Raw genomic sequence first — 26,580 nt, 5'->3', positions numbered from 1 at the left:
TATGCATTTATGTTTTGGTAACAGAAACGACGCACAGAAAGAACAGATGCCATCATAAGATATTATGTAATATCACCAGCAGAGACATTGCAATAGTAACCATGTAAGACCGTAGTGACCGTATCGTGGTTAGATCGGTGTAAATAACTTTCCGCACATCAGTTTAGCTATGAAACAAACAGGTTTTCACAGTTTTTTGTCCTGAACAGCTGTTCCTCTCTCAGTCTGAGATGACAATCTGAAGTTTACCTCTCCCGCACAAACTCGGCCATCTCTTTCTGCATCTGCTTTCCCTTCAGCTGTTTTTGCAGCAGAACCTCAAATCCTGAGACGGTGGCGCTTCCCTGCGGATCCTTTCTGTCCGCCTGGATGGACAGACAAAACACAAGGGAGGATTGATGTGCACAGGAGCGTGAGAAGGTGGCAGGTTTGTTGAGAACAAGGATTTGTTTGGATATTCTCAAGCCATAGCAGATTACTACAGATGTTTTGTGAAACGCATGCTGTTAAATAGTATAAGAATGTGTCGTTTGCACTCTGAGGGTGTTTGTGAGGCTTTCTGAAACTATGCAACCAAATCTTTGTGGTTTTTCAGAGACGTTCTTACCCAAAAATAATCGCAGTAGCTCCACTCGTCTGGTTTGAGCAGCTGCTGTTCAGACATGTGCAGAAGAGGGAACGTCACACAGTTGATCTACAGAAGGACGAGAAACAAACCATCAGAACGACGCGTCCAGAAACTGACAAACTTGCAAAACTTTTTCAGAAGGTCATTATGCACGTGGACCGAAGCTTTAGGAGAGCATGATCTGAACTAACAATCAGAAATGCATCCGTCTCCAGTAAATGATGAGCATTAGCTTGAGTCTGGTATAATGGCATCGTTAACAGCTCATTTGGACAAATAAACAAGGGAACAGTCAGCAGTTCTAACCCATAAACACAATCATTCATGCTCAAATGTAGATTAGTTCAGGCACATGAATTTGATTGTTCTGTTTGTGCCTTCAGAACGTCCATTGTTACGCCAGTAGGTGCGACAAATGAGTCACTGAATCATTCATTCATCCAATTGGTTCAACAACACTGATTCATTCAGGAATTAAACAGGCGTCGACTGACTTTATGAGTCACTGAATCATTTATTCAACCATTTCGTTTGACAACACTGATTCATTCTGACCAAAACATGTAGCTGACTTTATGACTGAGTCATTGAATCGTTCATTCAACCAATTTGACCAACAACACTGGTTCATTCAGGAACGAAACAAGCAACTGTCTTTAAGCTTGTTCGAGATGCATGTGCAGACCGATCGACGTATGTCATCAAAGTACCGTGAGAGCGATTCTAAAGCATAAGGAGTCATATGTTCTCCAAACGCTCTCGCTGTACTTTGATGTCATACGCCGATCGGTCTGCACAGCGCAGATGCATCTCGAACAAGCCTTTTATGAGTGAGTCATTGAATCGTTCATTCAACCAATTCGTTCAACAACACTGATTCATTCAGGAATTAAACAGGCGACTTACTTTATGAGTGAGTCACTGAATCGTTCATTCAACCAATTCATTCAACAACACTGATTCATTCTGGAATGAAACAGTTGACTGACTTTATGAGTGAGTCATTGAATCGTTCATTCAACCAATTCATTCAACAACACTGATTCATTCTGGAATGAAACAGTTGACTGACTTTATGAGTGAGTCATTGAATCGTTCATTCAACCAATTCGTTCAACAACACTGATTCATTCTGGAATGAAACAGGCGACTGACTTTATGAGTGAGTCATTGAATCGTTCATTCAACCAATTCGTTCAACAACACTGATTCATTCAGGAATTAAACAGGCAACTGACTTTATGAGTGAGTCATTGAATCATTAATTCAACCAATTCGTTCAACAACACTGATTCATTCAGGAATTAAACAGGTGACTATTTTATGAGTGAGTCATTGAATCGTTCATTTTAACTGCTTTGTTCAAGAACAGGAAACGCTGCTACTGTGTGCTGCTCAGAGACTCTCGTGATTCTGCTGTGGATTCGTTTATGAAAAGCACCGGATATTGTGACTGAAATGTAAGTTACTCAATAATAACTTGATTATTCACATGTTGTATCACTCTCAATCATGTACTTGATTTTATCTGTTGTTGGCTGGAGGAAGTTAGAGATGTCAGCTGGAAAGGTAAAGGAAGTGGAAAAAGTTTTGTTCTTAATGAATTGTGCACAGTAAGAACCACAAATGTGTATACAGAAAGTAAATAGTGAGTATTCATGTAATTATTTGTTGCTTGGCTGTGATCTTGTACTCGGTGTGAATGCAGAATCACGCAAAAGGTTTTGTATTTGGTAGAAATACTATTTTACAGGCATATTTTTGTCATACCTTCTTAATTTAATTTGATAAAAGGGTAAAAGCTGGTCATGTGATGTCAACATAGTTGCAATTACATGCGATAAAACAGTTTTTTCCTAAGCCACTGTAGTCTGGTGAGTGTACATCATTTATAATATTTGTTTATTTAGGTGTAAAATTATTAAGCAATAAATTGTTCATGCACGTTTAAGAGTTAAAGCAATAAACTGCTTGTGATTATAAAGGGAGAAGCGTCGTGTGCGATCTGTGTCTGTACTGTTACTGTAAACAGACTCAATAAGCGCTGACTGTTCGAGCGATAGTGTTTCAGAGAAACAGCTGTTTAGAAATTACAGTCGAGCCTGACCAGCTGTGAATGGACTTTAAACACTGAAGCAGTATTCACAAACCTACTGACCATCTCATTATTGATGCTAATGAAGGTTTAGACCAGATAATTGACTTCAGATTATTTGTGTTTGTTTATTTATTTATTCATGTATTTGTTTATTTATTCTTCTAGTTCCTTCAATTGCTGTTTGAATGGCACATACAGTGGTTGCAAAACATATTTGGACACTTAAACCACACATACTATCTAAGGGGCCGTTTACATGACACCGTTTTCAACTAAAAACTGAATTTTTAATGTGTTTTGGTCATTCATTTACACGACAACACCATTTCGAAGGCCTGAAAACACAAACTTTTGAAAACGTGTTTCAAAGTGCAAGTTTTTGAAAACAATACCGTTATCGTGGTGTAAGCTACAAAAACGGTGACGTCATGCGCATGTGTGTTACGTGTTCAGTGACATCGCCATCTACTGGCCTGACTGCAGAATACAGCGATTTTAGTCGTTATTGAGGATCCGTGTGAACGGGGATCATTTTGACAAAGGTGCTGTATGTATGCAAAAAACGGAAAAGAATAGTTTTTAGTATATTGCTGTGTAAATGTACCAATGTGTCCTTAACTGAAATCATTTTTTTCTATTTTTTTTTTAAATTTTCATTAAGTTTAAGCTGAAGTACTAAAATAACCTGCATTAAATAAATTTAATAAACTCAAATTTAATCAAAACTATATAGACATAGTTTGACTAAAATAAAAATGTAAACAGAAAAAAAATTACATTATTTATATATATATATATATATATATATATATATATATATATATATATATATATATATATATATATATATATATACTGCCCTCCAAAAGTTTGGAAACACGCCTGGCAAAGTGTGGTTTGGGACGATATCTGCATAAATCCTTATCATTTTTTGATGCAAATACATTAAAGTAACTTGATATTATCATTGAAGACCAGCAATAACAATTTTCATTTTGATTACATAATAAGTTTTTTCTATGTATAAACTGTTTATGTAAGAAAATATGTTTTCGCAGTTTGCGTTGTCCCTTATCAGTGCAAAATTATCACAAATTAAAAAGGATCCATGCCAATATTATCCTTTTCTAGGGTGTTTCCAAACTTTTGGAGGGCCGTGTCTATATATACACACATATATTGATTCTGGGAACATGTTCATAGTTAATGTGATGAACTACACAGAAAGTACAGTAAAGCACAGATCCTTTTTTCAGTACTTGTAACCTCATCTTCACCTGTGACACATTCAGATCAGCCCTGCTCCTCCCTATCAGCATTTTCCATCTGCGCTCCAAATTATAGCCATACTTCATAGATGCGAAGCGATCTGACGCTGCCAGCCGCGAGAGGAATGTCTCATGCTGACGTGTGCGTTGGTGGCAGATGAAAATTTCCCTTCAGTTGTCAGTGTGCTCACAGCGGCACCCCCATGTTGCCTAATATTTCATTTCAGCTCAGCATTCACGTTATGCCAAATGAGGAAATAAACAGAACTGCCCTCATACTGCAACCATTGTCTCACTTCTGGTTTATCTGCAACTGGATTTTTCTGGATAAACACAAGTATGTGCACAACAATCTTAAGTTCCTCAGGATCCTCACATTAATCCTTCTGTGTGAACAAGTCTTCAGCGTGCGTTTGCATTGCTTCTCATGAAGATAATAGTCTGTCTGCGTCACTGACGTCAGCAAACTTCCAGGTTATGTGACAGGAAGTTCTCTGGATGCCAATATGTGTGTGTTTAAATGAAGATCTCAGCTTTTTGAGGACCTGAAGACAACGTTAGGGCCTTAAAGTAATTCCTCTATCAGCTTTCACTATTCGCTTATCTGAGAAAATGACTGAAAAAGAAAGACAGCTATTGTCTGCGAGTGTAAACAGCATCATTGTCTCTTCTAGTTACTCTCAAAATAACCAATCTTTGCTCCTTCCGTTTAGTTAATTATAATAAGCTAATGCAACACAGTTCTTAGACATCTAATGCTTATTAGACATTTTACTTGATTCCACTGAGTGCAGTGGGTTTAAATTTGTAAAAAGGAAGTTCACTTAGATGCATCTTCAGCTGTGCAAAAGTGGATTTTGTTGATGCTGATTTCATTTGATTGACAGCCCTTTAGTGTCTTAATATTCCAATTGAATTTACAGATTAAATGTAAGAATTCGACCTAAAATATACGATGCATATCTAATAAGGTTAGAGTCAGACGTCCACGACAAGCCTAAACCATCGAAGGTACAAAAACACATTCAGAAAAACATTGTCATCATCGTTTGTTATCGACAAAACATATAGAGATATAATTTTCTGTCAATATTGCACAGTGCTTTTGTACAGTGTTGAACGTGTGATGAAAGCCACTTTCTTCTTCATCACATCTATAACAAAATTCATTTAAATTCATATGAGACTAGATGTTTTTTTTCTTTCTTTTAATTAGATGCTGTTCCTTCATCTAAATCAGTTCACTGAAGTTATAATCTGGAGCTGATCTTTGGCTGTCCTCTCAGTTTGTGTTCAAAGTGAACTGAAAACACTGAACGACGGTGTGTTCACTAACTAACCCTCGGTCAAAGCATCTTTTGTGTGTCTGGTATGCTGGAAGAACTTCACTTCATCTTCAGCCTGCGTGAAGGATCTGACGGCCGGCGCGGGTCACTTCATTCCTCTTTTGTCTGCTAGTGGAATGTGCTGGTGAAACGGCAGATGAAGAACTAAAAGCTAACAGTAATTCAGAAGAAGTCAGAGATGATTTGCGCTGCCGAAAATAATCAGTTAGCGGTTCTAAGTGAACTTTCCATTTGTACCAGTTATTAAACTAAATCTCACTGAACACATTTGGAGTGAAACAATTTTCACTCAGAACATAGAAGTGAATTTCACAAACACTCACTGTAATTCAATTCAATTCAATTAAACTTGAAATTTTGAAGCAGAAAAACTGAAATAGTTTTTTCTTGTAAAATGTGCTTTGCTTAGTTTACAACTTCAACAAATATTTGTTTTATAGTGCAGATACTAAATTGATTAAAAACTAATAATAAGTTAAATAATCAAAGGTTTTGCAAATTCTGACAATCATAATAAGGTGGATGTTGGTGTAACAAACACAACCACAACAATTCAGCGTCATTCATAACTTTATACGTAACAAAAATATTCTAAGAATGTTTTGCTAAAGTTCCCATTAAGTTATTAAAATGTTATTTCTGAATGTTCTCTTTTATAAATGTGAACGTTAAGGGAACGTTACATTGTATCATTCTTCAAACATTACTTTTGAATGTTCTCTGAAACAAGTAGAAACATTTAAAAAAAATGCCAAATTAAAATACTTCACGAACGATGTATCAATAACGTTTTTGTGCTAACGCTTTGAGAACATTATTAAAGACCAGATAACTCTGATCGAAGGTTTTATTAATGTTACTGGAAGAACGCTTGTTCATAACTTTGAGGGAACCTTGTCAGAACGTTCACTGTTTGCTGGCTTGCAGTAAATAAAAGTAACTTTCGCAATCTAAGCTTCTGTATCAACATTACATCACCTGATCTTGTGTGTTACAGTTGAAGCAGTTCAAGTCCTGATAACTCTTGTGAACAGCTCTTTGTTAGGGTTAGTGACGATAAGCGCTTCAGACGGTGACTCACGTCTGAGAGCCTGGATAATACTCGTCTGTCCAGATAATGAAATAATAAATCTTTTACAGAACATTTCTGACTGTATTGCATCTCATGGACAAACTTAGTCATTCTCTGCAAACGGATAAATTGAGGAAGTCCAGTAATAGTTCTGTGTCAAATAAGGTTCAGAGCTGCTTGTAATGGCAGTGTAGAGTAAATAAATTCAGAATTTTACAAAAAATTGCCTTTTCCCAGCTAACAGGGAACATTCTGGTAAGTTTCTCTCAAAGTTATGAACAAATTTTCTTCCAGTAATGTTAATAGAACATTTGTTCGAAGTTATCCGTTATCATTATCAGTTATCATTTATTATAGCTTGTCAAATTTGCCTCTATTTGGGTGTGAGCAAAAACACGCCGTTTTTGTGTGTGTCCCTTTAAATGCAAATGAGCTCCGCTTTCCAGAAGAGGGCGGAGCTTTAACAGCTCAACAACAACAAAGCTGGAGAATCTCACGCAGCCAAAATGAGGAAAGTGTTCAGCCTTACATTGTTCAAACCGGAGTCGACACTGATGGAGAGACTCAGGAAGAAGTTACAACTTTTAGACGTTTCTGAATGGTTAGTGGATAAATTGATGTAGTTGCTGTGGAGTTGATTCAACTCATCCACTAGCATGTGCCGAAACATGCAGATTAAGGGGCGGTGATATTATAATAAGATCCCCTTCAAAGGGAGTTTAATCTGAGCATTTTTTCACATGCTTGCAGAGAAAGGCTAAAAAACAAAGTTAATGGGTTGTCCCTTTTCACGTTTTCTGGGTTGAGATGCACCAGGACCCGATTATAACACTTAAACAGAGAAAAAGTCAGATATGTCCCCTTCAAAACATCCAGAAATAACATTTTTAAAACGTAAAGGGAATGTTTGCAAAACATTCTTAGAACATGCTTTTCTTAGCTGGGGTTTTCCTAAATGTAAGCATGATGCATTTGTTTGTGTGTCGAGTAACAGACGTGACGCATAACCGCAGTCAAGCACTCCATCAGCTCAGAAAACACTGATCATCTCTCTCATTCTGTTACCATGGCAGCTGAGCATGTGGCGTCTCTGTTGTCTGTTTTGCACAAAGACACTGATTACAACAGAAACTGCTACACTAACTCAAACCGGACACTGGAAAGCCTCCTTCCTTCTCCTGTGGGACGATGTTTCATCATCGATCTGCATCGAGCTCTCAGGTGTGTGTGTGTGTGTGTGTGTTGCACAATACAGATGCAACTATGATAATATTGCAGCTTCTCTTCTCTGATGATGAGGGCGGGGCAACCTGTCACTCACATGAGATCCACCAATAGCAAACCACAACCATCCAATCAAAATCAAGCCCCGCCCTACATTTGTTCTTGTTTGCAAAGCGTTTCACTTGATATTTGTTTTGTTTTGTTTTCATTGCTATAGCACGCACCAATGATTCGCTCACACTAACAGCAGGAACATGCATTATGAAAATAAACACTTCATCTGGATTTCCTGTTTGCTTGAAACGCACTGTGAATTTCCCACAGTTTTGTTATCATGCAGTTTAATCTACAGGCGTGAACACACACACACACACACATCTGTCATACTCACAGTTACTGTGGATTCACACTCCTGCTTCCTGACGGGTGACGTCGAGCCGGGACTCTGAGAGAAGAAAGAAAACTGAGCGTCAGACATGCTGTGGATGTTGTGGAGCTGTTTCTCTCTGTAAGCTGTCATCCTGAGGATGAGGAGGAGCGAGGGAGGATGAGAGAGCGGAAACAAAAGTCCCTTCCTTCTCTTCGCTTCCATAGATGATTTCTGCTGCATCTTTAGTAAAAGCTCAGGTGAAGTGTGTCATTGCAACATGTTTTCCCAAACACTCCTCCTTTACTATTGGCTGGAGGAACTGATAGTCCCGCCCCCAAACTCACGCCATTGGTTGAGCCGATGTTGCTGTGTTGAGAGCAGCACACAGGCGTTTTCAGATCAACCTACGAATGGCTTGATAATCGTATGCACAAAAACATTCAAACAACAGTCTCTGAAAATCACTGGACACACTGAGAAAATGCTGATATTTCACAGACGTACACCACAAGTGATCAGATCATCCTGAAAAGTGCTGGTTTTATTTGAGTACCTTGTTTCCAGGTGGATTAATAACACTTCAGGATTGATTTAAATCAAATATGGTCTCAGTCGTATGTTGAATCATCACTGAATCAATATGCATTGAGTTTAAGAGTCTCAGCTTGAATCTGCACTGAATGTTGTTTTAATGCCAGTGATACAGATTGAAAATATGTTAAATGAATAAACGAGCGAGCGGCCGTACCTGTTGATCTGTGCTGGCCTTCCGCACGACTGCCTGCGACGGTTCGGTCTGATGCAACGGGCTGCCATTAGCATGAAATCCATTCACTGCAGGAGGAAACGTGAGAGGAGTTTGATTCAGAAGATCTTTTCCTCTCGCAAGGTCATTTAACAAAGCAAAGACAAAGAACATTCGTTTGTAATGAAAGAAATTCACTGCCTTTGTGTTCAGAATCAATGAGTTTTTCAGCCGAATACAGTGAGTTCGTCACAAAGCAGTGCCTTAAAAGAATGATTCTCTCGAAAATGAACAACTAAAAAACATCATTGACGTCAAGCCTGACGCAGTTTATTTAAAAAAATTAAAATAAATGAATAAATGTGTGTTGGGATATTAAGTTGTAAGCTATATGTGTTTGAATCACTAAAAGCTGGTTGAGTATAACGTTGAATCACTGAAAAGAATCGACTCATAAGTCGAATCGACTACACTGGGTTTTATGTTTTGAATCTCTGGAAAGAGTCGGCTCATAAGAGTCAGTTGTTCAGGGTTCAGAATACACTGGTTTTGTATGTTTTGAATCACTAAAAGAATCAGATCATAAGAGTCATTTGTTCAGGAATCAGACTACACAGGTTGTGTATGTTTTTGAATTACTGAAAAGAATCGACTCAAAAGTGTCATTCGTTCAGGAATCAGACTTAACTGGTTGTGTATGTTGATGAATCACTAAAAATAATTGTCTCAGAAGAGTCAATCATTTAGGAATCGGACTACACTGTGTATGTTTTGAATCACTAAAAGAATCAAATCATAAGAGTCAGTTGTTCAGGAATCAGTCTACACTGGTTGTGTATGTTTTGAATCACTGAAAGAATCACATCAGAAGAGTCATTTATTCAGGAATCAGTATACACTGGTTGTATATGTTTTGAATCACTAAAAGAATCACATCACAAGAGTCATTTGTTCAGGAATCAGTCTACACTGGTTGTGTATGTTTTGAATCACTGAAAGAATCACATCAGAAGAGTCATTTGTTCAGGAATCAGTATACACTGGTTGTATATGTTTTGAATCACTAAAAGAATCACATCATAAGAGTCAATTGTTCAGGAATCAGTCTACACTGATTGTGTATGTTTTGAATCACTAAAAGAATCACATCAGAAGAGTCATTTGTTCAGGAATCAGTCTACACTGATTGTGTATGTTTTGAATCACTAAAAGAATCACATCAGAAGAGTCATTTGTTCAGGAATCAGTCTACACTGGTTGTATATGTTTTGAATCGCTAAAAGAATCAAATCATAAGAGTCAATTGTTCAGGAATCAGTATACACTGGTTGTATATGTTTTGAATCACTAAAAAGAATCTCTTGTGTGGCTCATTTAAGGGAGTGTAGGATCTTTCTGAGCGATGGAGCTCGTAATGAGACGAGCTTTATGCTCAGATGAACATGTCTACTGTTTCCTTCCTCAGTCCATGTGCAATGACACTCATTTCTCTTGAGCCGGGTCATAATTTAATTTGCTCTATGGCGTTCCGTCCACATGCTGGACACTATTATGCTGTCCATCTGTCATTGATATGTGCTGGTAGACATTGTAAAATGCTGATAGCCGGTGCAAATCAAATCAAGAGTACTAAAGCGAGCACAGTTTGACTCTCAGGACGGAGGTGGGGACAGTAGATGCTCCATTAGGTGATCTGTGGATGGATTGGGGAGGAAAAGCTTTTGGACAAGTGTTGAACTACAATGATCTGTAATGGGGTCCAAAAGGCTGAGAGTCTGGCATTCACTTAAATCTGGAAATACAGAAAGTTTTAAGGTGAAAAAGGTCAAATGCAGCTAGAATGAAACTGTCCCAAGCTCTTTCCAGTGAAGCGGTTGACCTAGATCTCTCCCGTACGCCTGAGGTGAATCATTAACTCGACTCAGTTCAACTGTTCAGCAGATTGAGCACAAGCTGTGAAGCCTAGATGACTGTGTATCTCACACTCCTTTCTGCTGATCTGTTAACAATACTGAACAAGTTTAAAGTGAATCACTCTCTTTGTTTGTCACAATCTCAGAATGTGAAACTGATTTATATCTGTCCTACTAATTCCCGTTGACTTTCTTTTCTGATTGCCTACAAAAATCCCAAATGAGAACGTTCTCAGAACTTTAGTAGAACATTCATTCAAAGTTATCTGGTCTTTAATAATGTTCTCAAAACGTTAACGCAAAAACATTACTTATACATCGTTCATGGAATGTTTTTCTGAAACGTTTTTTTTTAAATGTTACTACTTGTTTCAGAGAACATGCAAAAGTAACATTCAGTGTTTGCAACATGATAAAATGGAATGTTCCCTTAATAATGTTAGTTTAACTAAGCAAAACCATTTTTAAAACTGGTTCAGGATCAGTTTGATACCTGTAGGCAGTGAGTTCTTGTGTTTGACGGGTGTTCTCGGGGTTCCAGGGGTGCTGGACGGCCTCTCCCATGTTGTCTCTGAAAAACAAGAGCAGAATCAAACCATTTCCCATTAATTCCATCTTCTGTAGGGCAGGTAATGCTCAATAAGTGTAACAGCGGTGATAACTTAATGCACAGTGCTCTCACAGCGGCGTATCAGAAACAGTTCAATCCAAACCAGTTTGAGTAATGATCCACACAGATCGACACTAAAAACCTGTTTTGATGCAAGTATAAATGTCTTTCTTTTTGCACTGAATCAAATCATACATGATTTACTGTAGTTGTTCCTGTATTTTATATATTATAGAAATATATTATATATTATTATTGGTACCCAGAACATCAAACTGCATAACAACATCCTAGCAACCACCCAGAATACCAAACTGCATAACAACATCCTAGCAACCACCCAGAACACCCAACCACATAGAAACATCCTAGCAACCACCCAGAAAACCAAACTGCATAACAACATCCTAGCAACCACCCAGAACACCCAACCACATAGCAACATCTTAGCAACCACCCAGAAAACCAAACTGCATAACAACATCCTAGCAACCACCCAGAACACCAAACCACATAGCAACATCTTAGCAACCACCCAGAACACCCAACCACATAGCAACATCCTAGCAACCACCCAGAAAACCAAACTGCATAACAACATCCTAGCAACCACCCAGAACACCCAACCACATAGCAACATCCTAGCAACCACCCAGAAAACCAAACTGCATAACAACATCCTAGCAACCACCCAGAACACCCAACCACATAGCAACATCCTAGCAACCACCCAGAAAACCAAACTGCATAACAACATCCTAGCAACCACCCAGAACACCCAACCACATAACAACATCCTAGCAACCACCCAGAACACCCAACCACATAGCAACATCTTAGCAACCACCCAGAAAACCAAACTGCATAACAACATCCTAGCAACCACCCAGAAAACCAAACTGCATAGCAACATCTTAGCAACCACCCAGAAAACCAAACTGCATAACAACATCCTAGCAACCACCCAGAACACCCAACCACATAACAACATCCTAGCAACCACCCAGAACACCCAACCACATAGCAACATCTTAGCAACCACCCAGAAAACCAAACTGCATAACAACATCCTAGCAACCACCCAGAACACCCAACCACATAGCAACATCTTAGCAACCACCCAGAAAACCAAACTGCATAACAACATCCTAGCAACCACCCAGAACACCAAACCACATAGCAACATCTTAGCAACCACCCAGAACACCCAACCACATAGCAACATCCTAGCAACCACCCAGAAAACCAAACTGCATAACAACATCCTAGCAACCACCCAGAACACCCAACCACATAGCAACATCTTAGCAACCACCCAGAAAACCAAACTGCATAACAACATCCTAGCAACCACCCAGAACACCCAACCACATAGCAACATCCTAGCAACCACCCAGAAAACCAAACTGCATAACAACATCCTAGCAACCACCCAGAACACCCAACCACATAGCAACATCCTAGCAACCACCCAGAAAACCAAACTGCATAACAACATCCTAGCAACCACCCAGAACACCCAACCACATAACAACATCCTAGCAACCACCCAGAACACCCAACCACATAGCAACATCTTAGCAACCACCCAGAAAACCAAACTGCATAACAACATCCTAGCAACCACCCAGAACACCCAACCACATAGCAACATCTTAGCAACCACCCAGAAAACCAAACTGCATAACAACATCCTAGCAACCACCCAGAACACCCAACCACATAGCAACATCCTAGCAACCACCCAGAAAACCAAACTGCATAACAACATCCTAGCAACCACCCAGAACACCCAACCACATAGCAACATCTTAGCAACCACCTAGAACACACAACTGCATAGCAACATTCTAGCAACCTCCTAACATCCCAACAAAATACCCTAGAAACCATATAACTACAACCTAGCAACCACCCCGAATACCCTAGCAACCATATGAAACACCCTAACACCCCGATCAGAACACCCTAGCAACCTGTCTGTCAATCAGTCTTCTGTATCTGTCTGTCTGAACCTTCAAAACCTACAAACTTTTTCTCTGTAGTGAACGAGGCATCAGTTCAACTGAAATGAGAACAGATCAGATGCAGAGAAACGATCAGAGTTTCAGAGATTTACCTACATTACTGACACACACATATATACGGTTTCATTGATTCTCTCCTCATAAACATCAGTCAGGTTACAATAATGAATGGCTCTGATTAGACTCACTGTCTTCACTGACACAGAACTGCATCTTAATCCTGATCCTGCTTGAGTAATTATTAATATGTATATGCGATTGAGAAGTTCCTAACCAGCCTGAAAAACATCTGATTGAGCTACGACTATGAAACAGAAAAGCCAGTTACTAAGCAACAGGCATCAGAGAAACGGATAGTCTAATTATTTAGTTCAAAGGAGCCCCGAGCGCTCGGACAGGCCGGACGAACCTCACATCGACTGTATTGTTGTAGTTTGACTGATCTTCTACATCACACTCCATGGATAATGGCCCAGTTCTGCATTCTGTACTTCATCTTTAATTTACCACCATCTGTACTGCCTCGCAGCTACTGCACCAGTCAAACTATCAGGAAACATACGCTGTAAAAAATTATACATATATATATATATATTTATACATGGGCGACATCGGGGGGGGGGATAACCGCCCATATTTTTCCCGGTTGTAGGCCCGGGTATACTTCATTTTGTACTTTTCATTACTTCATTTGTGAGAAGTAACTAGTAACTATAACTAATAACTTTTTTAAAGCAACTTGCCCAAAACTGCTCAAGTCACTCGCACCTCTGTGAAGTTGGCACCCCATAAAGCGAAATAATCCCAAAACTATGTCATTCGTTTGTGCTGAATTTGTGCTGGTTTGTGCCGCTAAAACAAACACTGTATCTAAGACCTCTTCTTAAATATAACGAAAAAATGTTTTATGTTATGTAACTCTCCATGCCATATTGCTCCAACCCGGTATTGTTCGCTTGTGCTCGATTTGTACCGGTTTGTGCCATTAAAAGAATCCCTGTAATTGATTACCTTTTTTAAAAAAAAATTAAAAAAAATAATGAAAAACCCAATCTCCACCCCATGTAATCTAAATCGCTTCAAAACTGGCATATTCGTTTTTGCTCTATTTGTGCAGGTTTCTGCCATTAAAAGAATAACTTAAAATAACAACAAAAAATAAATAAATCTTTTCCCCGACATCTTAAATCGTTACAAAATGGTGCAGTTTGTTTGTCCCTGTTTGTGCCATTAAATAATAGACCCCTTCTTAAATGGACTAAATTTGTGCCAGATACAGTCACAACCACTTAGGCCTACATGTTACCTGCCTACTCTATAGCACTGGGACAGATATTTGAATAAATAATAATAATAAAATACTATACAATTGCATGGTAAATTTTCAAGTACATGTTTAACGTGTTGCGCCCTTCAAAAACGTTAAACAATGCATATGGTCTGCATACGGAAAAGATGTATGCTCTGAGACTAAAAAAATCATGTGTGCAGGGTAATTTACAGGTTGATTTAAAATTAGTTTGACACTTCAGAGAAGTGTATTCTTTTATTAATTATTGTGCAATCAAGAAACTCACAGGAATGCGTGTATAACATGCGAAAGATAGTGCCAAAGATAAAACGCTGCAACTAGCAGGCCCAGTGGAATCTTGTGGAACTGCTTATGCTCAGATTATTTCATCATCTAACTGCAATTTACCTTTCAAACAAACACAGACTTTAATCAATGTAAAGTAGCCTATAGGTGAAGGCTATTTTCTTTAAATAAAACAATAATAATGAAGAAAAAAACAAAAAACAAATAAACTGTACAAAGTGAATTGCAATTGTTACATTAAATAGAACAAGTTAAAATTAGTGTTGTTTATAAATTAATTCATATAGGTTGATATTGAGTCCTTGTTTTTCCCTTCTTGACTGGAACCAGTTAATTAGGCCAAGGTGATTAGATTAGACTACTTGATGTTTAGATGTTTAGATTGACTGTTATTTCGATAATAATCAGGCTGCAAATCAAGTTTGCAATGCTAAAATATTGTGTGTGTGTGTGTGTGTGTGTGTGTAAAGACATTATTTTTTTATTATTTTACTTGAAAAAAACAACAAAAACAAAGACAAATAACTTTTTTTATTAAGAAACTGAAAAATTAGTTGAGTTTTTTTTGTATTTTTGGTTTAAGGGAAAAACTTAAATTAGTTTATGCTTTAAAATTTGTTTCGAATGTGTGGGCGGCCCCTAAAATACTCATTTTGGCTTTGTCTAAAACAACATTGAGGAAATTTTTATTTATTTGTATTTATTTTATTATTAAAAGGCCTAAGAAAAACCTCCATGATACAACATGTTTCACTCACTATTACAAGAAGATTTTTTTTTTTTATAAATAATAGCATAATTTGTGTTTCGTTGGAAAAACCCAAAATATCAGAAAACAATGGAAGGGATCGCGCCGGCGCCTCCGTGGACAAGAGAAGTGTGTTGTTGTGCTCTGCATGAGACAGCTACAGTGGCAAGAAACATATGAAACAACCAAATAGAAAAATTGACCTGAAAATGACCTATAGCCTATATATATATATATATATATATATATATATATATATATATATATATATATATATATATATATATATTTTTTTTTTTTTTTTTTTTTTTTTTTTTATTTTAAAAACCAAAGCAGCACAAACGAAACTTTTTACCGGCACAAACGATTTTGAGCGAATTTGGAGCATGTGGGGGGGGGGCACCGGTTTTAAGCAAACTGAATGTAAAAACATTTTTCGTTAGGCCTTTATATTTAAGATGATGTTATTGTTGCTTTTTTAGCGGCACAAACCAGCACAAATCCAGCACAAACGAACGACACCAGTTTTGTGCGATTTAGAGGAAGTGGGGTGGAGAATGACGTCACAGCTCCCGAATTATATTTGTTATATCTGTGGAAAGAAAACAATTACAGTGTTTGTTTTAACGGCACAAACCAGCACAAATCGAGCACAAACGAACGACACCGGTCTGAAGCGATTTGAACGACATGGGGTGGAGAATGACGTCACACGACCAAAAAAATAATGCTTAATATCTCAAACACCAAACCAGCACAAACGTTCGTTTTTGCGGCACAAATCAGCACAAACGAATGACATAGTTTTGGGGATTATTTCGCTTTATGGGGTGCCAACTTCACGGAGGTGTCACTCGCACATGCGCTGTTGTACGCGGACCGCCTGTGCGGCGACAAAAATCGGGCTGCACACAAACGGGGTGTGCGGACATGTGAGGACCCTTCTGATGACGAAAATGATGTCATGCCGACTCTTATTCCTCGTCTGGGATCGCTTAAAGCTCCTTGAAGCTGCACTGAAACTGTAATTTTGACCTTCAACCGTCTGGAGGCCATTGAAGTCCACTATAAGGAGAAAAATCCTGGAATGTTTTCATCAAAATCCTTCATTTCTTTTCGACTGAAGAAAGAAAGACATGAATATCTTGGATGACATGGAGGAGAGAAAATTATCAGGAAAAGTTTATTTAAAAGTGGACTAATCCTTTAAGCGTGAGTCTCTCGGCAGCGTCTCTTCTGATAGTGAAACTGTAAGTTTATCTGCTTCAAGAACAGCGCTGTTATTAACTCGCAAGTGAGAAATGTAATATAGCTTTTAAGTTTCTAAACTATTTTACTGATAAGTTCAAGACCTGCTGTGCGTTTCCCGGAAAATAACTACACACCTTAAAACATTCGTCAACCAATCAGATTCAAGCATTCAACAGCACTGTATTATAAAACTAAATTATTTGAGTGTGTTTTACAAGGGAAAAAATATTTGTCTGCTTTCACGTTTGTCAATTTCGTTGTAGTTATTTGTTAAATTTAGTAGCAAGAGAAAATTGAGTGAGAACTGTTTCAAAGTAAATCGTATAAATGCATTATAGTGTGTTCCTGAAGAGGCTGCAGGTTGTTCCATGAGGTTGATCTGAAACTAGTAGTTTATTTATTCATCATGTGTTCCCCAGAAGAAAACCCTAACCACTAAACCAAACCACTACAGCTGTGAAGAGGAAGGAAACCACACACACACACACACACACACACACACACACACACACACACATGCGTTACCATGGCAATCACACAACACAACAACCCTCTGTTTAATCAGCATGAACTTCAACACAACAACACAAACTACAAATCAAACTGAAAGCGGGAGCTGGAACGACTCCTGCGAGACACGTAACATGTTTTGTGTTTGTGAATGAGTAACTAACCAAGATTAGTTAATAAAGTCCTAGTAATCATTAATCTGGCTTGACTGGATTTGGACAGCGAGACTGATTTCTAGTTTCTGTTACTCACAGACTCTGTAGGATTACTGTAATGGGTTGGTCAGAAGATTGATTTATTTCCTTGCTTTCTCAACTCGTGTCTTCAGAGCCGCGCAGAAGAAATGCTGCTTCACTGACACTTCATAGGCGGCGTCTGGATGTCAGTGACAAGTGAAGTAATGGAAACCATAAGTCAGAAAACTCATCATGTGGATGTTTAGATGAGTGTGTTCATTATTAAATGTCAAGTACCTACATTTAAATCTTTAACTATAGTGGAAAACTTCTCGATAGTAATAAAATAACTAGTGGGTGAATGATGACATTATTTAAAAAGGTAAAACTTTTCTTGAAAATGTGCTAAAAGAATACTGTGAAAAGCTTTTTCCAGCGCGAGTTCTTCTCTATATCCGTGTTTCTGAACTCCCTGAAACGCCTCCATTGTCGTCTTGAGTTTTCTTCACAATATTCCTCATTTAAATAATTAGTAGGGCGCTGAAACTGGCGGTTATGGTAAGGGGCGGGACATTTTCCAAACACCAATCACAACACACTGCCCCAGCCAACCAATCAGAGCACAAAAACAACATCAAGACTTCTGTATGTGAAAGGCCATAATGGATCTTCTTTAAGCAAAGCTGCTGAAAACGAGCTCCAGAAGTGAGAACAGCGCCACATGAGCTTGAATGCCTGTGTGAATTTTGCAGAATGTGAGCGCTGAAATGTCACAGACACGTATTTAAAATGTGAGAAAAGTAATCAGAGGTTTTATATCTCACCTAAGGTGAGATGTTTGCAAGTCTCCTGTAGTCACTGTGGGCTGACTGACAGTTCTGAGCGGTACAATGCTGATTGTTTCGACACAATGAGAAGAGAAGTGGAGATATCTGTACCCAGAGCCTTGATCCGTTCGGACCAGCCTGTACCGGCCTTGCTTTACTGTCCTCAGACTGTCACAACTGAAGAAGATCTTTTGTTGCGTCTCAGACTCTCTTTGTAATGATGCGCATGACAATATCGACTACTGAGAGCAAAGAGAAAATACTGCACTGTTGTAGTTTGAGGAAACTGAGGTTTCGTCTTTGAGATTCCAATTCGAAAGCAAAAGGTGACAGGGAACGCTCCGGCGAGGTTCTCTCACAGTTATGAAGAAACATTCTTCCAGTAACGATAATAGAACGTTTCTTCACCGTTATCTGCTCTTCTCTCAAAACATTAGCACAAAAACATTTATCCTGAAACATTTCAGTTGGATGTTCGTCTGACATTTTTAAAACGTTACTTGTTTCAGAACGTTCAAAAGTAACGTTTGAAGAATGTGATAAATGGAATGTTCACATAACCAAGAACATTCAGAAATAACTTAATGGAAACGTTAATGAAACGTTTAGAGAACGTTTGTTTGTTATGTGGGCATGTGCTCACCGTTGCTGATGGTGTTGACGTAGTAGCGGCGGCCCTGCGGCGACATGTAGCTCTTCCAGTCTCGCGGCAGCGGCTCGTCCAGCGGAGACATGGAGGATAGTTCCTACAACACAAGAGGATAAATAATGTCAGACACTTCACTGGGAAAACACACACTTCCAAGAGCACAAATATAGTGTTACGAAAGATTCTATTTCAAATAAATGCTGCTGAAAAATAAAATGTATCAGTTTCCACACAAATATGACCTGTGTTCAACATTGATAATAATCATAAATGAGCATCAAATCATCATATCAGAATGATTTCTGAAGGATCATGTGACACTGAAGACTGGAGTAATGATGCTGAAAATCACAGGAATAAATTACACTTTACTATATATTCACATAGAAAACAGCTGATTTACATTGGAATAATATTTCACTGTTTTACTGTATTTTTGATCAAATAAACGCAGCTTTGGCGAGCAGAAGAGACTTGCAATCTTAAAACTGTAGTCATTTGCAACAAATAATGCTGGAGGTTCATTTATCCAGTAGTTATTTTGACGGCGAGCGATAGCAGCTCTCGCAGGATGTTGTGTTTCTGTCTCGGTTGAGCTGGAGCAGTGTTTTTAGAGGTCAGGTCAGAGAGGTTTTCCCTCTCGTAATTTCATCCAGTTGGGAATGTCGAAAATGTTGTGGGAAGGATTCAGTGCCAGTCGAGATGACTATGAGAGCTGCCGGTTTGTCTGAATAAAAGAACTACAATTCTGTCATTTAATCATAACATTCTTTCTCCCTTACAACACAAAATTCTTTCTTGTCTTTCTGAAATAATCATGCAAAATGTTTCCTTTTGTGTTCCGCAGAAGAACGAAAATCATGCGAGTGGCACGAAGGAGAGTAAATGATGACAGAATGTGGATTAGTTCTTATAGTGACTCATCATGTGGAGAGAATCACAAGAAACTACTGAATCTCAGTGAGAGAGAGAGAGAGAGAGAGAGAGAGACGTTCACTCAGAGCTGGACTGGACAGTGGAAATGGATCAGTGGAACGACCGAATCTGCTTTTCCTCTGGTGTTTCCTGATGATAAATGATGTAGTGGGACACAAACTGACATTCCTTATCGCCACAAGTCCAGCAGAAAACATCTTCACACATAGTTATTGCTGTCACTGCTGCTCATGGGACGAGGCTGCATTGAATTAAATTAAGGGTTTACTTCCTGTAAACTATATATATATAGAGAGAGAGAGAGAGAGAGAGAGAGAGAGTGTACACTCTTAAAAATAAAGGTTGTTTATTGGCACTGATGGTTCTATAAAGAAACTTTCTCTTCCATGGAACATTTCCATTATTAAAATGTTCTTCACGTTAAGGAAAAAAATGGTTCTGTTAAGATCTGCTCAATGAAAGGTTCTTCAAGGAACCAAAAATGGTTCTTTCATGGCATCGATGCGAAAACCCCCTTTTCGAAACTTTATTTTTAAGAGTGTACATATATATTAATCAACAAAAGAAGCTCAAGAATTGCTCAAATTCCTGCAAACATGCTCTGGTGAATGTACTGATTTGGGGCTGATAGTGCCGCTTGTGTGATTAAATAATGCATTATTCCAGATGGTCGACCTTATAAACCCTGAGGACGTCCGCTCGAGAGACGCCAATTGCGCCCGAGGCTTCCTACATATGCTTACAGCAGACTGAACCCATCCCGGATCACTCACTGACGCTCCGTGTGTTTCCATACACCTGTTTTGATGTCAGCTTTGGGATATTGTGTTAAAAACCCTGATTTGGAAACGACAAGATGTGCATAAATTCTAAAAACCTTCTGTGTTCATTTGAGACGGATAAGCATAAACTATGATGGAAACACATTTACTGAATAAATCCCTCGATGCGCAACAAAACACTCAGCGGAGGCTGTGATTGGATAACTGGACTAACCGCCGGATGCTGGTTTGGTGGTTCTGAGTCAAAGTCTGTCATCAGAATGATTTGGTTTAATTCCCTGCAGAAGCGTCTCACAGGATTGTGTTCCCGAACACCAAGAGAACATGACAGCGTTTATTGTGTTTCGTCTGACGCTCTGAGAAAGAGCCTGATTGAAGAAACTTACAGTTTTATTAATGATATTTTGCACCAATTTCCCAGGAAATGATGATTTTGTTCTCTTGAACACATGGGATGGAAACGCTGCTTTCGTCGCCAATGATTTATGTCATATTCCAAAGTTAGATGTGCAGCTTTGGATGGAAACACATCCAGTGTCATTGATGATCGCTGACAGTAAAAATAGACCCTGGATCAGACATAAATACATTTTGAATCCCTAAGGAATATCATGGATAGTTGTTTTTCTCGTGTTCCTCTGCTTTCCCCCTGTGTCTGTATGAAGTTTATCTATACGAGGACACACATGGTTCCCACACCCACGTTTTTTCTGGAAAATTCATGGCTCATTCTCAGGCTCTGGCATCCTGCTTGGAAAATCTGGAATGACCCGTCAAACGCTCAAGGAAAGAATGCTTTGAATCTTGTGGATAAAGTCCATCATACTCTTAAATATCCAGTACCTTGAGCTCACATGACCTTTCATCCCTCAGTTCTCTGACAGACGGATCATTTAAAGTCACCATCAAATCAAGAAATATTGCAGTGTTCATTATAAATGATTTAGCATGGTTTTAAATTCATGTTCCTCATGATCTTGATCCACCAATAGCAAACCACAAGCATCCAATCAAATCCCCACAGACAAAATGAAGCCCCGCCCTACATTTGTTCTTGTTCCAGCAGCCATGATGAGTCACAGAAGTGCATGACTGTCGTCTTCCAGTGTTTCAGAGTTCTTCTTCTTCTCTGTGAGTCATTCTTAATCATTTTTAGCATATTTTGGTCTTTCCCCACTGAAGCTGCACTGCTGAACAGAGCTTAAAGGGAATATATTACTGATGGACACTGATGTAGCAACTATACTTATTATTAACAAAAGAATAATGTAGTAGTAAAATTATAATTGTTAATAATAATAATAATAAAAATAAGTTCATGAACAAAAATAATATAAATATATCTATTAATAAAATATGTATGTGAAATAATAATTTTAATACAATAATAATTGGTAATAATAAATTAAAAGTGATTTCATGAACAAAAAATAAATATAAATGATTAAAAAAATTATTTATTAGTAATAATCATTAAAAAATAATTTAAATATTTCTATTAATATTATTTGTAGTAAAATAATAATTGGTAATAATAATAATTTCATGAACAAAAATAATATAAATAACAGATACTACTAATATTATTTATCTACTTTTTTACTAATGTCATATTTATATATTATTAATAAAGCAATGTAATAATGATATTTAACTAATTCTACTAATATTATTTGTAGTATATATAGTAGTAAATTAATAATTGTAAATAATAATAATAAAAGTAATTTCATGAACAAAAATAATATAAATATAAATTATTAAAAAAATATTTATTAGTAATAATCATTAAATAATAATTTAAATAATTATATTAATATTATTTGTAGTAAAAATAATAATTGGTAATAATAAATTAAAAGTGATTTCATGAACAAAAAATAAATATAAATGATTAAAAAAATATTTATTGGTAATACTCATTAAATAATAATTTAAATATTTCTATTAATATTATTTGTAGTAAAATAATAATTGGTAATAATAATAATTTCATGAACAAAAATAATATAAATAACAGATACTACTAATATTATTTATCTACTTTTTTACTAATGTCATATTTATATATTATTAATAAAGCAATGTAATAATGATATTTAACTAATTCTACTAATATTATTTGTAGTATATATAGTAGTAAATTAATAATTGTAAATAATAATAATAAAAGTAATTTCATGAACAAAAATAATATAAATATAAATTATTAAAAAAATATTTATTAGTAATAATCATTAAATAATAATTTAAATAATTATATTAATATTATTTGTAGTAAAAATAATAATTGGTAATAATAAATTAAAAGTGATTTCATGAACAAAAAATAAATATAAATGATTAAAAAAATATTTATTGGTAATACTCATTAAATAATAATTTAAATATTTCTATTAATATTATTTGTAGTAAAATAATAATTGGTAATAATAATAATTTCATGAACAAAAATAATATAAATAACAGATACTACTAATATTATTTATCTACTTTTTTACTAATGTTATATTTATATATTATTAATAAAGCAATGTAATAATAATATTTAAATAATTCTACTAATATTATTTGTAGTATATGCAGTAGTAAATTAATAATTGTAAATAATAATAATAATAATAATAAAAGTAATTTCATGAACAAAAATAATATAAATATAAATTATTTAAAAACATATGTATTATTAATAATCATTAAATAATCATTTAAATAATTATATTAATACTATTTGTAGTAAAATAATAATTGGCAATAATAATATTTTTATGAACAAAAATAATATAAATAATAAATACTACTAATATTATTTATCTACTTTTTTACTAATGTTATATTTATATATTATTAATAAAGCAATGTACCAATGATATTTAAATAATTCTACTAATATTATTTATAGAAAATAATGAAATATTGTAACAATAAAATTATTTACTCAAAATAATAAAAAAAATGAATCTACGCCCCTTATTTAATTAAAAAGCAAGATTGTTTTCTTATTAATCTTTCTTATGTCTTTTTATTATTTTTAATAATAATAATAATAATAATAGAAAATTGTACTATTTATATAAGCTGCTTTTTTATATTGATAATAATACAGATATCTATTCATATTAATACAATTATATTCTAATGAATTTCCTTGATAGGTAAGATCTTTGATCTTTATGAGTTTAAACGTTTCTCCAAAAGTGTTGAGATCTCGCTGCAGAATCAAACTCTTCTCCTGTTTTCCTCTGTCAGCACTTTCAGAGCATCAGGCGTGTTTGAGGGAAGTGTCTGTTTCCTATTATTCTCTCAAACATGAATCATGATATCACTTTCACTCCAGCGATTCTTCAGTCAGACTCTACACACACACACACACACACACACACACACACAGCGAGAGAAACAACACCGCGGCCAGAGCCGTTTCTCACACACGCTCGCCAACTGATCACCACGAGAGTCGCGAGAGAGTCGAGGTGAAGCAGAGAAGCTCCGAACAGAGCGAACAGGCTGCTGCGCGGCCCAGCGGATCTCTGGAGTTTGTTTTGATTGTCCAGATGTGAAGCTGGAGTCTCACAGGGATCGTCAGGCTGGAGCACGTCACTCCCGCAGACAGATCCCAAACAACACTTATCAGTGTGCTCCAGCGCTGATAACACGGCCTGTTTGTGCGTCGCGCTCTGATTCTCCTGCTCTCGGAGCTCCAGCACACACACAGGACATTTGATCCTGGTCATTCCCATTCTTAATCACAGTGTGTGTGTCGTCACAGTTTGTCTCTCCAGGACTCATTAATTCAGTATGTTAGTTTGATTTCTGCTCCTGCTTTATCATCAGTATAAAAGCACAAACAAACACATTTCCAGATCATCTGGCAGATATATTTGCTCAAGCTTTGACTCAGAAAACAAGTGTGTGTGTGTGTGTGTGTGTGTGTGTGTGTGTGTGTGTGTGTGTGTGTGTGTGTGTGTGTGTGTGTGTGTGTGTGTGTGTGTGTGTGTGTGTTTGACGTTAGATAAGCCGACGGCTCGTTTCTGCCACAGAATAAAACAATAAAAAGAGGAATCTGCGACTTTTTATCTGCAGATTCCGACTCTGAGGAATTGCGAGGAAAAAAGGAAGGAATTTAATTGAGTGTGTTACTTCCTTCCTTGTTAAATTTACTTGCAATTTCTGAGTAGAAATAGTTTTACACCTTTTTTCAGTGTGTGTTTTGCTCTTTGTGTTCATGTCTGCTGTGAACTGTCATGGACAGCATGTGACACACGCACTCCTCCACGGACTGATGCAGGATCAGCACAGGTGCAGAGCGGGGCTAGTTGTCACACTCAGAGAGCTCGTCAGGATGGCTGGATGCATGTGAACGCTATTGTCACTGAACACAGGAAGTGACACGTGAGGGCCTGAGATGATGCGTGGAGGTGAAGAAACAGACGAACACTTCTGCTCTGATGACTGAAGATTTCCTTCTGTGACGCTTCATGAGCAGATCAAAAACAGACGAAAAGACTGAAGAGAAACACTTTAGATGAGTGTAACACTACCTGTCTGTCTGTCTGCACTCTAAAAAATGCTGGGTTAAAAACAACCCAAGTTGGGTTGAAAATGGACAAACTCAGCGATTGGGTTGTTTTAACCCAGCAGTTGAGTTAAATGTTTGCCCAACCTGCTGGGTAGTTTTACTTAACTCAACTATTGTTTAAAAATTACTGTATTGCTTAATTAAAATTAACACAAAATTAACATTTATTAATATGTTTAATTTTAAGTCAGCAATACAGTCATTTTCAAACATTAGTTGTGTTAAATAAAACTACCCAGCAGGTTGGGCAAACATTTAACCCAACCGCTGGGTTAAAACAACCCAATCTATCTATCTATCTATCTATCTATCTATCTATCTATCTATCTATCGATCTATCTATCTATCTATCGATCTATCTATCTATATGTTAATGTGTCTATCTATCCATCCATCTATCTATCTATCTATCTATCTATCTATCTATCTATCTATCTATCTATCTATCTATCTATCTATCTATCTATCTATCGATCTATCTATCTATCTATCTATCTATCTATCTATCGATCTATCGATCTATCTATCTATATGTTAATGTGTCTATCTATCCATCCATCTATCTATCTATCTATCGATCTATCTATCTATATGTTAATGTGTCTATCTATCCATCCATCTATCTATCTATCTATCGATCTATCTATCTATATGTTAATGTGTCTATCTATCCATCCATCTATCTATCTATCTATCTATCTATCTATCTATCTATCTATCTATCTATCTATCTATCTATCTATCTATCTATCTATCTATCTATCTATCTATCGATCTATCTATCGATCTATCTATCTATCTATCGATCTATCTATCTATATGTTAATGTGTCTATCTATCCATCCATCTATCTATCTATCTATCTATCTATCTATCTATCTATCTATCTATCTATCTATCTATCTATCGATCTATCTATCTATCTATCTATCTATCTATCTATCTATCTATCGATCTATCTATCTATATGTTAATGTGTCTATCTATCCATCCATCTATCTATCTATCTATCGATCTATCGATCTATCTATCTATCTATCTATCTATCTATCTATCTATCTATCTATCTATCTATCTATCTATCTATCTATCTATCTATCGATCTATCTATCTATATGTTAATGTGTCTATCTATCCATCCATCTATCTATCTATCTATCAATCTATCGATCTATCTATCTATCTATCTATCTATCTATATGTTAATGTGTCTATCTATCCATC

General features: G+C 36.7%; 1 protein-coding gene and 1 long non-coding RNA gene across 3 annotated transcripts in view; one reads left to right on the top strand and one right to left on the bottom strand.

Moving 5' to 3' along the window:
* Nucleotides 1–26,580, bottom strand: part of gas7b (growth arrest-specific 7b) — a 36,771-nt gene that overhangs the window by 8,078 nt on the left and 2,113 nt on the right. For both annotated transcript variants that reach the window (XM_067369020.1, XM_067369019.1), the window contains exons 3-8: nt 19,054–19,156; nt 11,158–11,235; nt 8,755–8,840; nt 8,028–8,081; nt 608–694; nt 250–365 (exon numbers count right to left, since the gene is read on the bottom strand). In XM_067369020.1, coding sequence (XP_067225121.1) covers nt 250–365; nt 608–694; nt 8,028–8,081; nt 8,755–8,840; nt 11,158–11,235; nt 19,054–19,156 — 524 coding nt within the window. The remainder of the gene's footprint in view (nt 1–249; nt 366–607; nt 695–8,027; nt 8,082–8,754; nt 8,841–11,157; nt 11,236–19,053; nt 19,157–26,580) is intronic.
* LOC137007499 (uncharacterized) lies at nt 289–8,016 on the top strand. The gene is made up of 3 exons (XR_010892635.1): nt 289–427; nt 596–2,197; nt 4,019–8,016. It is a non-coding gene; the product is annotated as an uncharacterized lncRNA (long non-coding RNA).

The sequence above is a fragment of the Chanodichthys erythropterus genome, chromosome 19, assembly GCF_024489055.1.
Source record: "Chanodichthys erythropterus isolate Z2021 chromosome 19, ASM2448905v1, whole genome shotgun sequence".
Lineage (NCBI taxonomy): Eukaryota > Metazoa > Chordata > Actinopteri > Cypriniformes > Xenocyprididae > Chanodichthys > Chanodichthys erythropterus.
This window is presented reverse-complemented; position numbering and strand designations above follow the sequence as displayed.